The sequence below is a fragment of the Tetrao urogallus genome (assembly GCF_951394365.1).
Source record: "Tetrao urogallus genome assembly, chromosome: 1".
Taxonomy (NCBI): Eukaryota; Metazoa; Chordata; class Aves; order Galliformes; family Phasianidae; genus Tetrao; species Tetrao urogallus.
This window is the reverse complement of record NC_136813.1, coordinates 164101813-164123287: the sequence shown is the minus strand read 5'-3', so window position 1 is coordinate 164123287 and position 21475 is coordinate 164101813. Positions and strand designations below refer to the sequence as shown.

Sequence of the window (21475 nt, the reverse complement as noted above, 5' to 3'; positions counted from 1 at the left end):
TAGGTGGAACAGCTTTAAACTAAAAGAGGAAAGATTGAGAGTAGATGTTAATGGGGAAGTTAGAGAGTGGTGAGGTAGTGGAACAGGTTGGCCAGAGAAGCTGTGGATACTCCATGCCTGGAGGTGCTCAAGGTCAGGTTGGATGGGCCCTGGGCAGCCTAAGGACCTAGTAGCTCATGACCCTACACAAGACAGGAGGGTTGGATCTACATGATGTTTAAGGTCCCATCCACCCCAAGCCATTTAACTTTCTAGTTTTTGGGGTTTTGTGTTTTTTTTTTTTTGTTTGTTTTTGTTTTTTTTTTTTGGTTAATAATGTAATAGCCACCCTCCTTTTAACAACATCATACAGAAAATACAATCATGTGATTTTATATATGCAAAAGAAAAAATAGGGGAATGAGCCTAAGGAAGAAACAAATGGCTTTGCGCCAGCTCTCTAGTTTTCACTTAGGATTACACTAACATTCAATACTTCTTAATTTATGTTCACATACACTAATCTGAGAGAAAAGAAAGCAAGATACATGATTGGTAGACATCAAGCAGTAAACAGGGAAAAAAAATTCAACACAGGATCTTGAGTTCAGAAATGTAAGTTTAGTATTCTTGGTAAGAGCTCTCATTCATTGCTTTCTGTTTTATATCTCAGTGAATTATGGAAGGTATAAAATGCTATTAAAAATGACAATGGTTTTTCAAGATTTTTATAACCTCCTACATCTGAACAGACCAAAGAACAAAACAGGGGAAAAATAAAGTCTCTCAGCACAGAGATGTACAAAGTACATTAAGAATGAGTCTTGATCAACATAAAATAGTGTTAGAACCGGGTGATATTAAGATCATACTGCTTTACTACTGAATAATAAGGTTTTCATGATTCTACAGTACAATGACAATTTAAGTGCTCTAAATTGATCCAGTCTCAATCCCTTCTTTGAACACATGGCCACTCTCCTCCCATACCCCAGATCTGGCATTCACATGAGCAGGCAAGCAGCCAATTCCCCCATTTAGCAGGTCAACTGAGTTGTACTGCAGGTGGTTTTACATGTCAAGTTTTCTTGACATGTCAAGATTACAAAGGTCTTGCAGCAAGCAAACTAACAATAGACAAAGAAGTCTACAGAAATGATACATATACAGTACATTAGAAAATCAGATTAGTGCACAAAGTATATCACAAAAATGAAATGGTTCTTGGCATTTTCATAGTAAACTCCAGCGCTTTAGTGAATTTTTGCTTGCTCTGCTTGCTTTCTAAGATCTAGATTTACAGTTGGGGCTCTGAACTGTTACAATCTAACACGCCTAGGACAGAGTCCTCCAGCTACTAAACCTATTAAGACAGCATCTACTTCTATGTTGATACAACATTTAGAAGAACAAAGAAGAATGTGGGGAGTGGTCACAGATTGTTTTATTCATCTTTTCACATTAAATAATGCCACTGTTTATGAAAATCTTTGTATTGAAACACAAAGTCTTAAGCCTTTCTATGGCAAAAAGCATCTTTCAACTTTTAAATACATATTTCAGTCAACAATAACAAACATCTCCAAGATGGAATAAATATTATGAACACTCATCTTGCAAAGATTTATGCAGTCTAAAAGAAATGAGAAAATGCATTCCCAGCTTTGGTTCAATGGGATTACTTGCACACTGAGTTAAGCCTTTACAGGTCAAATTGGATGAGTGACAAGACACTTCAAACTCTAAAAATATTCAGCAGCACATTTCAGTTCTCATTTTCCATCCATAAAAGAGTATCCTATAGTAGGAAGTTTACTTTGCTGGTTTTGTTAATACTAAAATATGAAGAGAAAGCAAACAAGGATCAAGATTTCAAGGGTTCTTTTGGGTGCTAAATACCTACACTCCATTAAAATTTAATGAGATATATATGCTTAAACTTTAGTTTTGTTTAAAACCCAAGCCAAAACTGGATATCCTTAGAAGTTTTGGAATAAGTAGAATAATGCTTGATACATTCAAAATGCCATCAACCTGGCAATTTCATGTAACATCAGAAGTCACTTGAACAGACGAGTACCAGCTTTGATTATTAAAATTTAACTACCTGTTCAATGATAGAAAGAATAGAATGTAGTAGTTTCATTTCTTCCCTTTGTTGGTAAGAAAATAAGACTAAGAGTTGCATTTCAAACATTAATAGGCTGTGGGTCAAGAAAAATCCACCGGCATACTGATGAATTCTGATACCGATTACATATCCAAGAGTGGTATTCATTTATTCTCCACATCTATTACTAGCTTACTGAAGCATTACTACTCTGAGACAAGAGAAGGAAGAGAATGAGGATGGTATATTAATCTGTCAAACAGAGCTAGTAAACACAAAGTAACACAAACATATGTAAGGAATTAAGACTTCCAGAGGTCCTTCACAACTCTTTCTGTCATTCTATGATCTCATTTGAAATTCCTAAAGAAGTAGAGGAGATAAACACTTCCCCTAGGAAGACAGCTGAAAAAGCTAATGCTGTTCAGCCTGGAGAAGAGAAGGCCCCATGCAGCCATAACAGCAGCCTTTCAAAAGGGGAGCTATAAGAAAGAAGGGGACAGACTCTTTAACAAGATCTATTGTGACAAGACAAGGGGAAACAGTTTGAAGCAAGATGAGAGATTAGGTTGGATAAGCAAAACTTTGTTGTTGTTGTTTTGTTTTTTTTTTTTAAGTAAGGGTTGTGATGCACTGGAAGAGGTTGCCCAGAGATGAGGTAGATGCCACATCCTTGGATAAACTCAAGGTCAGGCTGGATGGGGCTTTGAGCAACCTGATCTAGCTGTGGGTGTTCCTGTTCAAGGTAGGGAAGTTGGACTTGTCCTTTACAGTTCCATTCCAATTCAAACAGTTCTACAATTTTATGACACTAAGCTGGGATTCATATTCTTAGTGGTAAAATTAACTGGACTGTGAAGAAAAAAAATTCAGAATTAGGATCTAATTTCATATTTTTATTAAGTTCCACATTTTATATATAAGCCACACATTTCTAGACAAAGTTTTTAAAAACCTGGCTCCTAACGGTAATCTTGAAACAAACAAGTAGAAGTACACATGGAGTAACTGCTGCCAGATGCTGTACATCTTCCTGAATACCATATTAAATTCACATTAATGGTGCAGCCTTTTTCTTGTTTTCGATTACCTCAAAGCCAGCAACAAACCTAAGCCCAAGTTCTACAATATAGACAGGTACTGCAAGCAGGAAGTCAAGGTATTTTAGCAAATAGCTGGTCTTTCTCACTCAGTACAAATTTGTTTAATGTTAATCATAAAAAGAGTTCCATAGACTCATTAGCAGCAGTTCAGCAAGTAGAAACTAACTACTTAAGACATAGAAAACCAAACATTATAAGGAGTAGTGGTCGAATGTATGACTCCTACAGATGCAGAAACAAGCGTTTCCTTTAAGTAGTTAAAAATTTTAGACCAATAATTAGCCATAATCACAATAGCAGTTCATGAAAATTACACACAAAATACTATTTCATCTCACTGCAGGGTTTTGTAGAAAAATAGTCTGTTTTCAAATAATGCTTTGACTACTTTGTTTTCTAGTACAGCTCTATTAAAAAGATCTAAGTGATATCTTCAGAATAAATTATTTCTAAATTATTCCCAAACAGCTTGTTAAAAAAAAAATAAAAAAATTTCCAATAGTGATTTTATTTTATTGTGGTCAGGCATTAATTTAGAGGTTCACATCACTACCAGTATAAAAATTCAGAAGACTACCAAATTATTAGAAATTATGAGATTTGGCATACATGTCATATAATGAAATTCAACAAAATTCTGTCCAACTCTGCTTTTGTGCAGTGATAGTTCTGAAATCATAAAAAATTCCACAAAAAAAGGAAGTTTTATTTAAGTATGACATAGATCTTAACCATACACTGGAAATACATTCTTTTCTTTGTAGGACACAGAGATACAACACGACTGCACAGGATAAAAGCAGCCTTAGTATAGCACTGCTGTAACTAATCTCATTGTAATGTGCACAAAAGGAAGGAAAAAAAAGTAACTTTTTCATCCTAAAAAACTTCCCGTGCCCCTCCTCCTAACACTTCAAAAAGGATACAGCTTTCCTGCTTGAAATCAGTGTGACATTAAAACTTCTAAACTTAGATGCCTACATTGTATAGGAGGTGACAGCACCTCTACTGCTGACAGCTGGATAGATAGTTGTGACAATGCACTGAACTCAGTTCAGACACCTACCTATCTGTATGTATGTCATTTCAGACAACATATTAGACATCAACATACAACTAGCAGGTGTAACACATGGTCTACGTGAGACCCACACATTTTTGTGAGGCCGCAGCTGGGACTAGTTCAGCTAGTCCAATGTCAGTTGACAGCTAGTTCAAGGCCTATCACCTCTTAATTTGCTTCACAGAAGTACCTAGTACCAATTAATTGTGTCTAGGGGAAACTATAGAGCTACTCAGCTCATCTACAAGATGATGGTCAAGTGATTAATTCTTACTTAAACCAGGTATTCCCATGGAGACCAAAAGTGTGACTTCTTCGCAAGTCCAAACAAAATGCAGTTCACAGAAATTTAACTTTTTTGACAGACAAAAGAATACAAGATCTAGAAGTAATTCTACAGAATATTTTAGCACACCTTTTAGTAAAAAAAAAAAAAAAAAAAAAAAAAAAAACCAAACAGTTAAACAGATGTCACAGTAAATCTTTTGATTTTACTGAGCTTATACTAAGCTGCGAAATGATACAAGAGGTGACTTTTAGTTGAGCTGTTTAAATTCTTACTTGAAACAAATAATGTCAATTTAAAATCTGACCCATATCAATCTGAAGTTAGTTGAAAAAACTAGGACTGCCATAATCAAGCATTTTTTCACGATACCTTTTAACCTCTGTCTGCTTTAATTAGTCACTCTTAATTCACTGGAGCTTGACCATTCTTTTAACGTAACAGCAAATCAGAAAATTAGTCAAGCATTCTAAACTACACACCTCATTTACATTTAACTGAAAAGGCAGAATCTGAAGTTTTGGCCCTACTTGTTTTTTGTTGTTGTTTACGGAATCTATTTTAATACAGAATTCAGAGAAAGCAGAAGACAGAAGTTGCATAAGAGAAAACATCAAAACAGGAAAAAAAAACCTGAAATTGCTAGTACTTATTAAGTTTTACTTACTATTGACATCAGTGTTAATACATAGTGCTGTAAATTCTGTCCATGATGACGAACCATTTTGGTGTCAGCTGTAACCATCACTTCTACATATCTTGGATAAGAAAGAAAACGTTTTTTCCGGGAATGTGGATTATTGCCAGCATCCTCCATAGTCAGATTTTTAAAAGCATGCTCTAAATTTGGAGACCTCCATAAAATGTTTCTCTCCTCATTTAAGCTGCTGACATTTGGATGTAGTAAAGTGCTTTTCTTCACCTCCTTTTCTGTAATATAAAAAAAATTAACGCAGAATTCAGTTTCTAAATTTAAAAATAGACATGCAACTCTGTCTAAAGTAGACAAAATTATAGTTATGAACTTATTTCCAGGAGAACAGGTAAAAGAATAAAAATATATTACACACCGAAGGAACATAAATTAGATGTCCTGAACACTATCATACAGCTTTTTTCATATATGGATTCAATGTCAAAAATTAGTTAGGAAGAGACAGCAGTATTATATAGCTCCTAGAATGCAGAATAATCCAAACAGGAAGGCTGGAATGAAATAAGCACTAGAGCTTAAGCAATGAAAGAAATGGAAAATAGTTAATTGAAATAGCCATATTCAAACACAGCCTTTTAACATCAACAAAACCAACAACAGCAAACTATAAAGACTAGACTCCAGTCCTGAACTGACATCATTTATATATGAAAAAAGCTATATAAATATAAGTAACTTTCTTGACAGCTCTATTAATATTTGTGGCATAGAATCAGAGTCTAAAAGATACAGCTTGGAGACATCTCAATATTCAGCACTTCCCAATTTGCTACCTTCAGGGGCTTTTGATATCTGAAGAAAACTCACGCCTCGATCAGTCAGTCACTTCAGCAATGCCCACAAGAAAACACTTAGATGAGAAGTATACCTGAATTCTCACTATTCCCTGGAACTTAAGTGCCTAAGTGGTATTCATCCATTCAGATTCAGTCCCTATTATCTTTCTGGAAGCTAGATTTCCTTTTAAGCAGAAGCTGCCAGAGTATAGCTGCCAATCCTTAGCAACTACGTTCTTCAAACAACTTAAGAGATCCTGACTCAGGTGTCATTCTTATTTTGAAAGGATTTAAATATTACATATTTCATCTTCTAGTGGAAGAGCCCTCCTCATTAAGCTTTAATCTACTTCTGAGATGTCAGCTGTCCCCATTAAAGTCAAGACACAACGTTAAATCAAAATGACAGTAGAGACAAACACCTTGAAGTTTGCTGACTAGTCACCTGAGACAGTCACAAAATACAAGAATAGCAACTCAAAAAGAATTATTATCAGTAACAGTGAATAGAAAAAAGTAAGGGCTGACATAGAAAAAGACCATGCTAGTGAGTACCTATAAATATTTGATGTTTTCAGACTGACTGACTCAATACAAGAAAACCAGCTGAAGCAGTAACACACTCATCTATTACGTCACAGGAGTCTGAAACTTCATAACATTGGAAAAAATAGGAACCAGAACCCATACTTAAGAGCTGAAGACCAATCTGCGGACTAGACAAGACAACTTCAGTACTACACTAAATAAAACTCATTTTGTTTATGAACACAAAAACAACAAGAGAATGAACAATAGCCAACATATAGCTATCATTATGTCAAACTCCTCTAATTTTCCTGTATTAAGGAAACAGGATTTATGAGTATAAAATGTATCAGATGTCCTTCCCTGACAGAAAGATTTAAAAAAAAAAAAAAAAAAGTGAGGAAAAATTAGCTAGACAACTTTAGAAATAATCACTGTGATCCAATTTCAAACTAAGAAGATGAGCTGAAGAAGACTTCAAAGGTGTAGCAGCATTTCACTCACAGTGTGGGAAGAAAAAAAAAAAAAAAAAACAACAACTAGATGTACAGATACCAGAGATTGGGAAAAGCATTAGGAAATGCTGTAAAGGTAGAACAAGTCAAGACAAAAGATTTAACATTTCAGTATTGTATCAATGAATAAGTAGGAAACAATTCTGAACAACAAAACGGATGAGGGATTTAAAGTTAGACATATACAATGATTTTCATGATTTTTTTTAAACAGGTCATGGAAATCATCTACATTAAAATGTCTAATCATTCAGCTTCTCTTTATAGTCACTGCAGTGAAACAGACATTTCCATGTAGTAAATCATGTTACCCTAAAAGGCATACCTAAAATAAGTCACATGAACCAGAGCCAGCAATCCTTTCTCTCCTCCAAATATAAAAAGAGGAGAAGGATGACTAACACAGATGTAAAATATCTAGAGTTAGATGAGATGGATCACTATTGTCATTGCAAGTCACATCCTGATCAAGCATAAAATGTTTAGCTTAGACATACTACTTCCACATGGAAAGCCTTTCCATATACACTTGTCAAAATGCACTAAATGAAAGAACCAACTCTTATGACCACAAGTCTTTTCCCCTTTAAGAAAAAAACATGACTAACTCAACAAGGCTAGCAGTGAAATAGAGAAATATCTTATTTAGGACAAAAATACTACACTAATACTTCTTCCTTCATGAATTCCTTTGCAATGCCCACAAGCCCCAATAGTAATTGGACAGTAATCCCTGGCTCAGTCTTCTGTAGCTGATACAACACATAAAACAGGGAAATTGACTATTCTCTTTATGCTTTTCTTGCAGTAGTTGCTAATACTGGTACTATTCTACAATATGTCAATACTGGCATATTGTACAATACTCAACTCAGCTAAAAGAGCTCTGCTTTGGTTCAGTATGTATCTATCATTTAAAATTAATAAATTGGCTCTAAAATCAGCTTCCTGTTATTCAAAGCTTTGCTCTTTATTCTTAAGTGGCAATTATGAATAGGTAGCACCACCTTTCAAAAATACAGAGCTTTAGGAAGAAAAACAAGTCTTTAACTGGAGCTCATTTAATGGAAGACAATCATAACTGTAGCTTTATTTATCTACAAAAAAAGCAGGATTTTCAACACATTCTGTGTACGAAGTATAATTTTGGAAAAATCCTAGATCACAACATTAGCCAAAACAATGCTATTTCTGCAGTTTGCGTTTTCAAACATCTGGCCAGATATTCCTTCAGGTAAAATTTGGTATTTTATTCTCTTCAGATGCTCCCAATGTTGTGTAAGCACTTCTGAAATGCAAATAGATTCAAAATGCATAAAGGCAGATTCCAGTCTCATGTAAGATGTAGAATGGAATTAGACAGGGTGTTTCTATATGCCAAACTGAACAAAATTTAACCTGCATTCTCCTTCTTTGAGTCTCCACCTCCAGTATTTTCTCTGAAGCCCAATAAATGAAGCCTGTACACTTCTACTAAAATAAAAGCATTTATTCTCACTGGACTTGAAAACGTTTTAGACAATAAAGAAATACTTTTAACACGGCACTACTGTAACAGCAAAGGTTAAGATCATTGCTCATATAGGCTTGAGCTTCTACACTGAAACTGGCAACATTAAGTAGATCACACCTCTGTTCATAGACAAATTCTAAACATATTATCAGTTCTTCCTAATCCTGCTCTTCTGTGTAGCTTTTATAATTTGATAGAAGCTCCAGGTGACTTTCTATCAGCACAACACTTTCTGACTACGAAAGCACATTCACAACCATGAAAACTAGCTCTGAAGTTTTCCACTCTACTAAAAAACACATTCGTTTAAGACATGATGCTTCCTACTCACTTTCTTGTGAGGAATGAAGGTTTTTGTTTTACTTCCAGGTTCCCATTCTCTGCATATGTTCCCACTCTAAAATTACAGTACTCAGCAGTTAACTTACATACTATGACACTATGAAAGTACAACCATTCACTTGTGACACATCCTAAAATACACATTTAAATTACCCCCCTTGCTTTTTTTTATAAATATGTATTTTGTAGTACGAATATGTTATTAAAATATCCAAAAGGAAAAACATCTACATTAATGGGTAATATTATATACTTTCATTCTTAAGGAGGACATACATCTCAAATTATTCTTTAAGTTTGCAAGAACATATTAACTTTTGTGACTGTAAGCAACAGCAATTCCCAGGGATCTACCCTTTAAGTGTTTACATACAAAACAACATATGTATGGTGTAAAAACAAATCAAGAGAGAAGTTCCTGAAACACAAGGATATACCATTACGTGCCTATTTCCTCCTATATTTAAATTTACCCAGTGGCAGGAAAAGAAGTAATGCTTGCCAAAATTATGTGAGAGAAAAACATAGAGGTCTAGTGAAACAATCTGGAGAAAAATATGTCTTAAAATGGCAAGTTGCCTTTTTTTTTTTTTTTTTTTAAATATGAGAACTAACACTTGAAAAAAATTGCATTGAAAATGAAAGTGACTATACCTGAAACTTCACAAGGTTTATGGGATTTCTGATACTTTCTATTAATTTCTTCATGTCTGTATATAAGATGTGGTTTGTTATGCTCATCTTCATGTTCACCTCCATCCGTTTTCATCAGAGGTTCTAAAAAATATTCACCATCATGTGCTTTAAAGGTGCCCATCTGAAAGTAAGAGAAGTAATTGCTTTATTCTTCACTAAAAATAAAATTAATTTTTATAACTTTTATGATATAAACTACTAAGATAATATTTTCAGATTAATGAAAGTAAATTTGCATGAGACAGAAGTAGAAGCTGGAAAGCAAGAGTTTCTTTTAGAGTCTTGTTCCCCAGAGAGGAATATCATAATAGAGACTACCTTACTCATAAGTAAGGAGGATATATTAACAGTACAATCAAGGAACACTAACAGTATATTGTATGTAATCTTTATACAGACTTAGTAAAACCAAGGTCACTGAAGTAAAAAGAATCAAGGTATAACCAAGCAGGACTGCTGAGGAAACTGCATAGAGAGGAGTAGAAGCCATCAAGAAAGGTTTAGCTGCTGTCTGAATTCTAGACTGAGTTGTTGCTTTCTGTCCTTCACATAACTTATACAGCCTTTTTCTTCTAGAACTGTGTTTTCTCCACATATTAGCAGCAGCGTTAGCCTGCAGTAAGGACTGATGCTAAGGTTCAAACTACCAAAAAAGGACAAGTGTGGCTGCCATGTGAACACCTAACAAGCTGATAGATTCTTTCCTGCTGGCATACCCTAAACCCTATTTTAGATAAGAGACATTTAAAATGTTACTTCAGATTTAATGGAAGAAAAAAGAAAAAAAACTTTACTGCTGCTTTATTCCTGCAAGTAACTTTTAGTTCTTCCCCACTATCCAGAGCTAGAGCAGATATTCTACACCAGTTTCTTCAGTAACTTGTCCAGTTAACAGCCTTTAAGATTTTATTAAAAAATTTCAGCCATGACAAATGTCAACTATGAGAATAACAGCTAGTTATATACAACTAGTGAGGAAAGTTTTCAACAAACATTTTTCAAACTCCTCTTCTAGAATAGCAAACTTCCACCTGAAAAAAAAAAAAAAAGCAAGAACAAGAGTTTATTTCCCTATCATTTCAGAGTACAAAAGCCACTAATTCATGTTTTTGAGCGAGTTTCATAACTTTGAGGATCCCACTACTCAGATTCCTTATCTTGTACTCAAGAGCTACCAATGGTAAACTACCTAAGAATTCAGAAATGTATTCAGGCATGCATTGACCTATACAGTGAACAGTTAACATGATGCACCATGACTGACCTAAGTGAATCTAGTATTGCTGATACTCCACAAGAAGTAATCCTGCTTTCCTTTTCCTCTATCTATGTACTCCCACAGTTCATTTCAGCACCAGCAATTAAGCTTACATACACAAATTCCACTCTCCAGCTAAGATCTACACTTCCTACCAAAGAATGTTATTTTTCAGATGAAATGGTAAAGATTAGCTGGGGAAACAGAACTATTTATCTAGGAGAGAAGCAGGATGTAACCATGAAGACACAGTATTAAAGGCCTAACAACACCTGTAGTTCAACTTTGATTATTCTGAAGTATCACAGTCAGAACTGACACAAACATCTTAAATGAAATTAAGAATCTTGTCCTAGTAGTAAGCATACTGAAGTCACTTGGGAAGAGGTGGGGAAGCAGGCAATGCTCCCTCTTTTAAAAAAGACACTGAGAAGTAGCAGTAACCATGTTTATCTGTAGTTCACAAAAAAAAAAAAAAAAAAAAAAAGAAAAAAATCACCAGGAAGCAGAACATTCTCTTTTGTTACACATAACAAAAGATATATTATAAGCTTACAAGGCAGAAAGGCAGGAAAGACAGCTGGAAAGGAAGAGTTCTGAACCACACTTCAGAATTATTGGGATAATTCTGAAAGCAATATGTTTTAAACCAGAAGATTAAAATCCAAGTTACAGGAGGTTCCACCTTTTTAGGCACTTCAAAAATTGCACTAGGTTCCCTATCACTTATTCATGCCCTGGGCAATTGATTCTTGCAGTCTATCAGGATCAACTGTCTGTTTGGTTACGTGCATTTGGCTGATCAAAATCTGTAACACAAGCTTTTATCCTTCCTTTAATTCTCTCCTCATAATGTATAGATAAACAACTAATTACTACTGTCACTGACTGGTATATATCCCACCTGCAGTCTATGATGAAATTCACTGCACATCTCCTATCAAGTTGACAAGTCTTTACATTGCATGTGAAATGAATATATTGCACAAGGGGAAAAAAACAACAGTGCTTTAACAAGTAGTATATTATACCTGCAATTTAAAATCCAAGCTAACATTAAGAACTACTCCACATCAGTAAAATAAATTTGAAGTGCAACACTAAAAAAATCCACACATTTGGAGACTGCAATACCCATATGTGGTTGCCATCAGATTAACAAGTGGAATTCAGCATCTCAAAAGGCAAGTCAGCCAAAAAAAGCTAAGTGAAGCCAGTTTTGAAACTACCACCACCAATCCTTAAACTAAAGCTTTATTTTGATTAACTATGTGCTATCTCCTCATTTTCCTAACACACAGGTCTACAAAGTTCAATCACCAGCTACACGGTTCTGCCTGGTTTGTAGTGCTTCATTCATGAAAGTCATATTTCATCCGGTGTCAGACAGTAAATAAAAACCGAGCCATTCCTATGAGTTAGGCACACAAAGAAAAGGACTTTAAGATCCAAATTTTAAAAAATGGTACTATACAACCAAAAACAAATAACCTGGAAGTACAGAGGTAGGTTGATGAAGTAACCTAGAAGTAACAGCAGGTTGCTTCTGCAGGAAGTCAAATCAGAAGCAAACTGAATTTATTTATTTACAGATGCTTCTCAAACCAAGTACCAAGAAATCTGCCCTAAGCATTTTACTTCTGTTCTCAGATAGAGATAGAAGTATATTTAAAAGGTCTCTTCAGTAGAAATAGAACTTAAAATTGAGAAGACCGTGCTGTGCATTATAAATAAATGGTCCAAAGAAAGTAAGAAAGAGGGAACACTATAAAAAACATATACATAAACACAGACTTGAGGAAATTTATGAGAAAACCCACATGAAAACGATAATTTATTTCTTGGGTTTAAAATCTTCTGGATGAGTCAGACACTTTATACTCAATACTGAATGGATCAGAATGGCTACTGACTTTATATGATATGCCTTACCAGCTTGAAGTGGCTTAAAACTGCAGTCTTCATCAGTGCATTTGCTCTATTCCAAGAGTAGAAATAAGTATTGCACAATTTATGGTTAAAGTATGTACTGTATGCACATACAAATTACATCCTTGTGTATAATGGCAACTTCGAAGAACATATGGAAAACATAAGGGACATAAAACAACTTTTGGAAACATGGAATTAATATGTCCAACAGCAAAACTAGAACAACTTCAGAAAAATGCTAGGATGACTGTCTTGAAAACATGACTCTAAACTGGCAGACTCCCTCCCAGGTAACTTCTGCTCCTATGAAGGTTTTTCAAGCCCTTACAGCACGGTTCTAACTCCAACTCAAGAATCTGCAAGGAGTTTACAGCAAGGATACTTCCGCATTCAAACTAAGTTACAAAATACCCTCCTCTTGTATTACTCTCCCTCTTTCCCACATCATGTTAATTCAAAGCTCTTCTCAGTCATGCAAGTAAACCCTTCACTCTTCTCTGCCTGCTCCAGGGTTACAATGTTTTCTAACGAAAGTAGTAAGAGATGCAGCCTAATTATCTCCAGGAAGAAAAAAGCATTAGGGGTTGTCTGATAAAGGTACACTGCCAATATCTGCAGAAGACACTTCTACCAGAAGATAATTCAACCAGAGAAATACAACAAGACAGTTGTAGCTTACTCACTAAACTGAGATAATACAAGAAAGAAAAAACTAATAAATAAGCTAAACAACAGAATAAATAACCCAGCCAAAGAGTTATGCAGTGGAATACTTTTTTGGAAGATAAATGTATCATTTCTTCCAATCAGGTTCTTAAATACTGAGTGTAAAATGAAAAAAAGCACACAGGAAAAAATACCTAACTTTAAGTCAAACTGCATGCTCTAACTTCATATTTGCCTACCAATTTTGTGACACTAGGATTTCATTAGCAGATAGCAATCATATCCCTGGCAGACTAAATCACACTTCTGAGAGTGGGCAGGTGCATTATCAGTTCTGTCAGAAGCATCCAGGGTAGATAGAAGTGTAGGTCCTGGTTGAATACTATCATGCTTTCACTCAGGAACACAAAAAAACTGTTTATATTCCATCTAATGGCAGAGGGGAAAGCCTATTCACATGGGAAGTGGAAAATTCAGACTTAGGTATCCTGAGAGTCTCATTGTAAGTCTACTGCAGGCAGCAAAAGACCTGGCTGAAGCTAAGTAAAAGAAGGCATTCCTGAAAGCTTATAAGTAAAATGTGTAGTAACAGGCCAGTTATTTTAATATGCTCTCCAGTGCTTTGCTATATACCTATCTGAAAGACGTACAGAAAAAGCAGGTAGAAGAGCCTGCAGGGGTCATAGCAATTAACAAGATTCATTGGAGTGGAAGGAAAATGGAAGGGAATGAGATGGCCCATTTATCCCTAAAACTTACAGTGAACTAGTTGGACAAATCAAGTTTAAACATACCTGTCAACTTTTGCCATAGAAATATTGCATTGAGATTGTGGAAAGGTAGCTATTTCACAATGCCCAGAGGAACTGGGAAATGAAGCATATGTACATATGATTGTATTTATCTAAAAAACACTCATAAGTACTTTATCAAGCTAAATACTCCCCTAAAATGCAAACCCAAAGGATCCTCCAAACACTTCGTCTTAAAGGAAACTCCACCACAATCTTGTCTGTCTCAGTGAACAAGAAGAAAAGCTCACATTTCCAATTATCTCTGTTTAGGAAGAGCTGTCCAGCTTTTAAAAAAAACACAGAAACACTTTTTACTCTCCTAGAGAGCCAAATAACTCCAAAGAGGCCCTTCTACCCTTATGAGGCAGTTATCACTCCAGCAGTTAGCACATGTAAGGTACAGTGAGAATTTCACCTCATTTTAGTCAATTGCAGTGCATGCTTTGAATACTTTTGTCAATCTGGTTATGTCCAGAAAATGACCTCTTCTCATACCACCTAACTTAACTACCACAATCTTACATCTTCTACACAAAATGAAGACAGAACAACGAGAACTGAAGCTATTGCTGATCTGACATCTCACAGGAAAGCCCATCTATACCCAAGAACTCACAATCTGCTGGAATCTATGACAGCCAACTGCTGACCACCACAGAAGGTGGTAGCATTACTTCAGCTTTAAAATGCAGGTTTACACAGCGTCCCAGCTGGGCTGTTGCTCAGTTCACCTAATGCTTTAATTCTGTCTGTACTTCCTCTGTTCTGATTCATATGTAGAAGCACAGCATCTCTGGAAATAGAGATGCAAACAGCTTGAGGAAGAAAAAAGTGCTTTAAGGATTTTTTGGGGTTTTCTTAGTTGGAAACTTAAGCAGTCATTTTTTAAATGACTTGTGCAGTCAGCAGTTATTTTGCCAAGATGTGTAGGCAGAAGCTGAGTCAGCAATACAGGTCCTTATGCTATTATTGTCTACCCTTAGATGTATGGAAGATTTCTAATGCCCACATGCAGGAAAACAGTGCTAAGACAAGATAACGTAAGTTAAAAAGTCTGCACCATCCACTCTGAGGTCAACAGGCAAGACCAGGAAGACCTCAGGCAGCTGCAGTCATCAAAATAGTCTCCTGTTCAAAGAGACTGAACATCACAAATGAAAATACTTAAAAACTGATCCTGCTTCTGACAACACACATTAGGGAAAGATAAGAACGCAAACCAAAGAAAGACAAGAAAATGCAAATGAATTGAAGTCAATAACAAAAAAAATAATCAAATAGGAACACAGAGGAAAAAAGCCACAAACAAAGCAACTGAATACCAGTATTTCTACCTATAAGTTCACTCTACTTCTGAATTGTTTTTATTCTATTTAGTTTCTTATGAAACAATTCATCTTTAACTCAGTCAGTCCTTATACCCGAAACCATTTTGTACTGTGACAAAATAAATGCCAGAGCCAATAACAGCAGTAGTGACTTTTTTCTTACTGTTATATTGCAGATATTCAGGGCTAGAGATCCACCTTGAACTCTCTATGAGTAATAAAATCAAGACTATTAAGTGCAAGTGTCAGGTCAGCCTGTCAACATGAATAAGACTATGTATGCCCAAACAAGAATGATCATCTTGACATTTTAGTATGACTTTTCCCTTGTTTATGAAGAAAAAAAAAAATCCGTAAGAACTATTATGTGGCTTACAGATGCTCACAGACTTCAGTTATCTGAATATTGAAAGCTAATCTGACATTTAAATTTAGAAAATAACTTCTTGGAAGCTGCACCTGTATGTTATATTAAGGTAAACATATCTTCCAGTTACAAGTATTAAAGTTTTCTTTGGAAAACCACTGTAGCTTAACTAAATGAAGTTACTAGTAGTATGCAGCACACAAAAAAAAAAATGGCGGGCAGAACTATCAAGGCAACAAATCTGTTACCTGCAATAGAACTCCACAAGAAATTACATCTTGATTAGACACTTCTGTAGGTTGCTCCACAAGTAATGCCTCCTACAGCCACACCACCATCTGCCTTTGATGTCACGGGCTAACACAATGAAGTGTAGTAGAGGCTGAACCTTCCCATGAATATTCCATTACATTTTGTTGTCATGTGACAGACAGCAGCAGAAGGGCAGTCTGACAGAACAGCATCCGGCACAGAAGTCCATATAAAGTAAAAGGTGTGTCAGTTAATTCTCCTTCACAGAAAAAAAATGGCACCCACTGATGCTCATTAACACTTGCTGAACCATTATAGAAGCCAAGCAGTGGATGTGACCACAGTGGGTGGTTCATTTCAGCAGCAGCAACATAAGGTACATTCTGGATGGCCATGCAGAGCTGTCACATGACAACATGAAGAGCATCCCTACCAGCTCATCCACACAAACCTGCTAATGGTGGTGATTATGCTGGAAAAAAAAAAAAAAAAAGTACAATTTCTCAGCTGCAAAACACTATCAAATACTGGTATTGTCCTCTTTGTATCTATCATAGCTTTCATGGAAATAATGTAGGATACACTACTTTTGAAACAACCTACACAGTTACAAATAGTGATATCTCACAGTCAGATACAATACAAATTGGCATTTGATCACATTTGTCAGTTAAGTTGTAGCCTGTACTTTCTTGAAAGTTAAATTGCTTTCACCTATGATTTTGCTGTCAAGATAATGTTTGAGACGTCACTTTTGTCACTGGATTCATGTGGGCTTTCTCAGCAGATCTTGTTTCCCACGTTAGTATGAAGCTAAAATGGACCAATGCAGTAAAAGTAAAAAGGGATTTAGATCTTAGGAAAATAGAGTGAAATCAAGTGCAAGATTTAAAAAAAAAAAAAAAAAAAACAAAAAAAAACACTCTAAAGATGTAAGAAATGCGTGTATGCAATCAGACATTCAACAAGGCACCCTGGCCATCACTACAAATGACCTTCTGCCTTTGACAGCCTCCCAAACTTCCCTAATTACAGGCTCCCTCCTTGCAATTACTACAGGCTCCCGACTGACCTTCTAACCTCCCTTTGCCATTTGCATCCCTGAACCCAGGGCACACTGAAACATAACACAACAAAACTGCACACAGGGTGTCAGAGGCCATTAAGCAAAGCTCCATGGGTACTCTGGGTTGCACATGCTCTTGGCACACTCAGAAAAAGGCTTAACTGAAGGTGAAAAGAGCTTGGGGAAAAAAAGAACACCACCACACTCAGCTTGACAGTGCAGTCAAGAAAAGAAGTAACCTGGGAAGCAGCAGTAAAGCTGCCAGCATAGGTGATGCAGAGCTTGGGGAAAGGAGGCTACAGGATAACGTCAAAGAAAGTACATGGTGCAACTTCAGATCACTCTCAGGCACATCTTAAGAGCAACTTTTAGAACATCACCTTTAATTTTCCTACAAGTTCACATCCTTCATCCATTTCCTGCTTTTAAAGAACTGCTCTACAGCTATTGCCTTACACATGCAAATTTGGAAGATAGAATTATCTTCTATCTAATAATTTTAACCAATCCCTTGTATTTTAAATTTCCACACACAAAACTCATGTTTTGCATGGGAAAAAACAGACCTAGAGAGAACAGATTTTACTTAAACAGAATATAGAGCTGCCAAGTCACCACAGTCTAATTTCTACTCACTCACAAGAAGCAGCATCTTACCTCAGCAGCAATCCTTAAATCACTTATCTCTACATTTATCCACAAAGCATGGTATTGTCAATGGAAGAGAAATCCAGCTTACTTCCACATGTACATTTGTTGAATGCACAAGGCAAATACATTTTAAAACCCCTGATCTACTAACTTTCCTAGTCTTTCAACATGAGAACATCTGCACTGGGAAAGTGCAGAACATGTTTAGGGAAGACAAGATACTACAAAAAGAACCTCTATCTCCTTCCTTTTAAAACCATTCTCCTCCAAAGAAGTGCTCTCTACTAGCAGTCACACAAGGAGCATGAATACAAAAGAATGAGGAAGAACAGCGGGCTGAAGGCAGCAAACCAGGTTGGAGTTTACATGCATCAGCTGGTTGTGACAGTCTCCTTATCCCCTCACAGCCCCTCCGTGGCAGCTAACCATGTCACACAGAGGGCCAACCACCCATGCAGAGCTCTGCTTCCTCTTTGCCAAACGTCACCAGGTTCATTAACAAGGATAAGGTGGCCAGAATGCTGGGGTGCCACAGACTGTGACATCTACGCTCCCCAAGGCTACACCTGCCTGGCAAAAGGTGGTGGAATAACAACAAGAGAAGGTCTGGGGAAACTCTGGGAAAGAAAGGCATTTGGTAGAAGCCCAGACCAGAGATTCCTGACAGCCAGGAAGTGACGGAGGCCATGAAGTACAGCCAGAAACTTCAGTGGAAGTTCACAAGGCTCATCTATAAGATGTAAGGGTTCAACTTACTGCTGTTCAATGGCTTCTGAGGGGAATAATGCATAGTATAAATTGTAATGTTCAAATGAAGTACAGAAAAAGAAAAGTATGACATTTTAATTATTAAAGGAAGTATTGCACTGATAGTTTGAGAACCACCAGATAATAGCTGTTGGGACAGCTTTGAAGTACAGTGGGTACACATTTTTCAGGTAAGTAATTTCCCTTCAAGTAATGAAAATTGACTACTTGCAAGAAGATAATTAAAACAGGCAATAAGTAGCTAAAAGAAAATACTATCTCATCTATTAAGCTTTTTGTATCTTTATCTTGTGTAGACTACAGCACCATTCTCAGTGTCATGCTATCTGAATGAACTTGCACATGAAAAACATTTGCAATTACTTACGAGGACTCCTCTTATCAACTCCTTCTGTGCCCCAGGTATGCAACAAACTAAGGGCTTTAGTGTAGATTCAAATTGGGTTTTGTATAAAGCAAACCAGAACCAATAAGATCTGTTGGTAAAGCAAGAAGGCAAAGTTGTGCTGCATATAGAATTGAGGCTTTGTTGTCTTCTTCAGCAATTTCTGCAGACCTGCTCTCAAGTCCAAAGGCCTCAACTCAAAGAAAATGTGGCATATAAGCACAAATCCAACAGTAAGCACTAGACAATACAAGCGTCCCTCTGAAGTATCACTTCTTTCTGATGCTGTTCCATCTCTTGCATAACCCTCTTTCAACACACATCACACTCTCCAACATCCTTCCACCCAATTCCATTGTATCTTCTATATACTACTATGAAGAGATAAGAAAACGCTGTCACTGGATTATTTCAGTTCCCAGAAGTCCTGTATGTCTATACTGTGGCAATAAGAAGCATCACACAACCCTGACTTGAATTTAAAGAAGACTTACAGCATCCCATATTGACGTCTAGCTATTTTAAAGCACTCAAATTTCAGTGACCAGTATGGCAGTAACTGCAGCTTTCACAGAATCATAAACTTCCCTGGGTTGAAAAGAACCACAGTGATCATCTAGTTTCAACCCCCCTGTTATGTGCAGAGTTACCAGCCACTAGACCAGGCCTCCCAGAGCTCTTAAGTATTTCATAAGTAGTGATACAGCAAAGTGCCAGATATCTCATCTTGTTTTTAGACAAGGAACTATGGAATGCAGCAACACAATACAACTGCTCTGACATACAGTGGTGTGGTACTATTTCTTCATTATACCCCTGGAAAGACATAAACACTATTAAAGTAGAGGTACAGAATCTATTTCACACAGTTTTGATTTATTTGTTCAATTAAATTGTGTGCGGAAGCATTTTATAGTCACACTCCCAGATAAGCCAGTAGGAAACTTCCCATTCACTTCAACAGAAAGATGACAGTGCACCGCCAAGAATGTGACACCTCCACAGAACAGCTGAAAACACTCAGCTTCAATACTCAGTCTTCTCTCATCATCTCAAGAAACATTATTCTAACCTTATACGTAAATAACAGCCATCTAGCTGCAAACACCTGTCTGATGCCAACTGGCGGCATCATTTTTACCAAACAACAGCTCCCTGAGCATATTTTGTTTTCTCCCTTGTAACTACCAGTTGATGCAGCTCTTGAAACTCGGAGCGTTACATCAAGCAATGCCACCATCGGCCAGCGAAAGACTCTTTGAAAGCAGCGTCTGTATATTCCGTCACAACTGCAAGCAGGCAGCGCCAAGACACTGCATGACCAACCTCTTGGATAGCCTCCCGAGAGCTTCCGAGCCCTGCATCTCACTGCGTGCCTTTCAGGAAGGAGATGAATGGGGCCGGGGAGCGCACGCACTTACCAGGCCGCCGCAGACGCTGAGGACGGCCACGTGCGCCTGCTGCGCGTTGACGTGCCCGCGGTAGAAGCAGTGCCGCAGGTCGGGGGAGGGAGGCTGCCGCGGGGCTCCGACGTGCACCGCAGCGAACTGAGCGGAGATGAAGCCCGCGTCGGCGCTCAGATTGAGCTGGAAGAGCTGCCCGTACGCGCTGAGCCGGTAGTGTGTGCGGAGAGCGGCGGGCTCCGAGCTCCTTTTCCTCCTGCTGAAGTGACGCGCGTGAGGAAAAACTTCTCCGAACTCATTCACCCGGACAGGTGTGATGATTTCATAGGAGGACAGCTGCTTCACTAAGGTCTCTGCAACGGAGAGCGCGGCACTCAGCCTCGCTGGGCAGCGCAGAGGCGCTGGGGCGGCGCTCCCCGCACGGAGCCGCACCGCTCTCTCCGCGGAAAGCCCCCCGCCGCCGCCCCGCCCGGTTTCCCCCCCCTTCCCCCGGCCAGCCTCTCCGCAGCCCCACGGGCCGCCGGCCGCCTTTGTTGCCGCTCGCTTACCTTGTCCCGGGTGGAGGCGGAGCGCCCACGACCTGGCGACGAGCAGCGCGAGGGGGCACAGCACAGCCGCCAGTAACTTCGCCCCCCGCATGGCTCGCTCCGCGCCCACAGCACTCCTGGGCCGCCGCCTCAGCGGCCGCGAACCGCCTGGGCCGCCCCCGCGCCGCTCGGCTCCCCCATGCCGCCCGCGTCCCCCCTCGCCGCCGCCGCCGCGCTCCCCTCACGAGGCGGGAAGCCGCCCCGCGCCCGCAGCCCTTCTCCTCCCGGCCCCTCGCATCCACTCCCAGCTCCGCTCCGCCGCCGAGGTGGGCGAGGGCGGCCCTTCCTCCTTCCCTCCGCCTCCCTCGCCCCTGCCGCAGCCGCCGGCGAGGAGACGAGGAGGATGCCAAGCCGCCTTCAGGCGGTGACCATCCCTGGACCTGCACTTCAAA

The 21475-nt window shown here is 38.2% G+C and overlaps 1 protein-coding gene across 1 annotated transcript in view; it reads right to left on the bottom strand.

The window, feature by feature from the left end:
• Positions 1-21135, bottom strand: part of ADAMTS20 (ADAM metallopeptidase with thrombospondin type 1 motif 20) — a gene marked incomplete at both ends in the record, with an annotated part of 83517 nt that extends 62382 nt beyond the window's left edge. The window contains 4 exons of the mRNA XM_079536146.1: positions 5209-5471; positions 9585-9747; positions 20515-20849; positions 21045-21135. Of these exons, the coding sequence (XP_079392272.1) occupies positions 5209-5471; positions 9585-9747; positions 20515-20849; positions 21045-21135 (852 nt within the window). The remainder of the gene's footprint in view (positions 1-5208; positions 5472-9584; positions 9748-20514; positions 20850-21044) is intronic.
• Between the last annotated feature and the right edge of the window lie 340 nt (positions 21136-21475).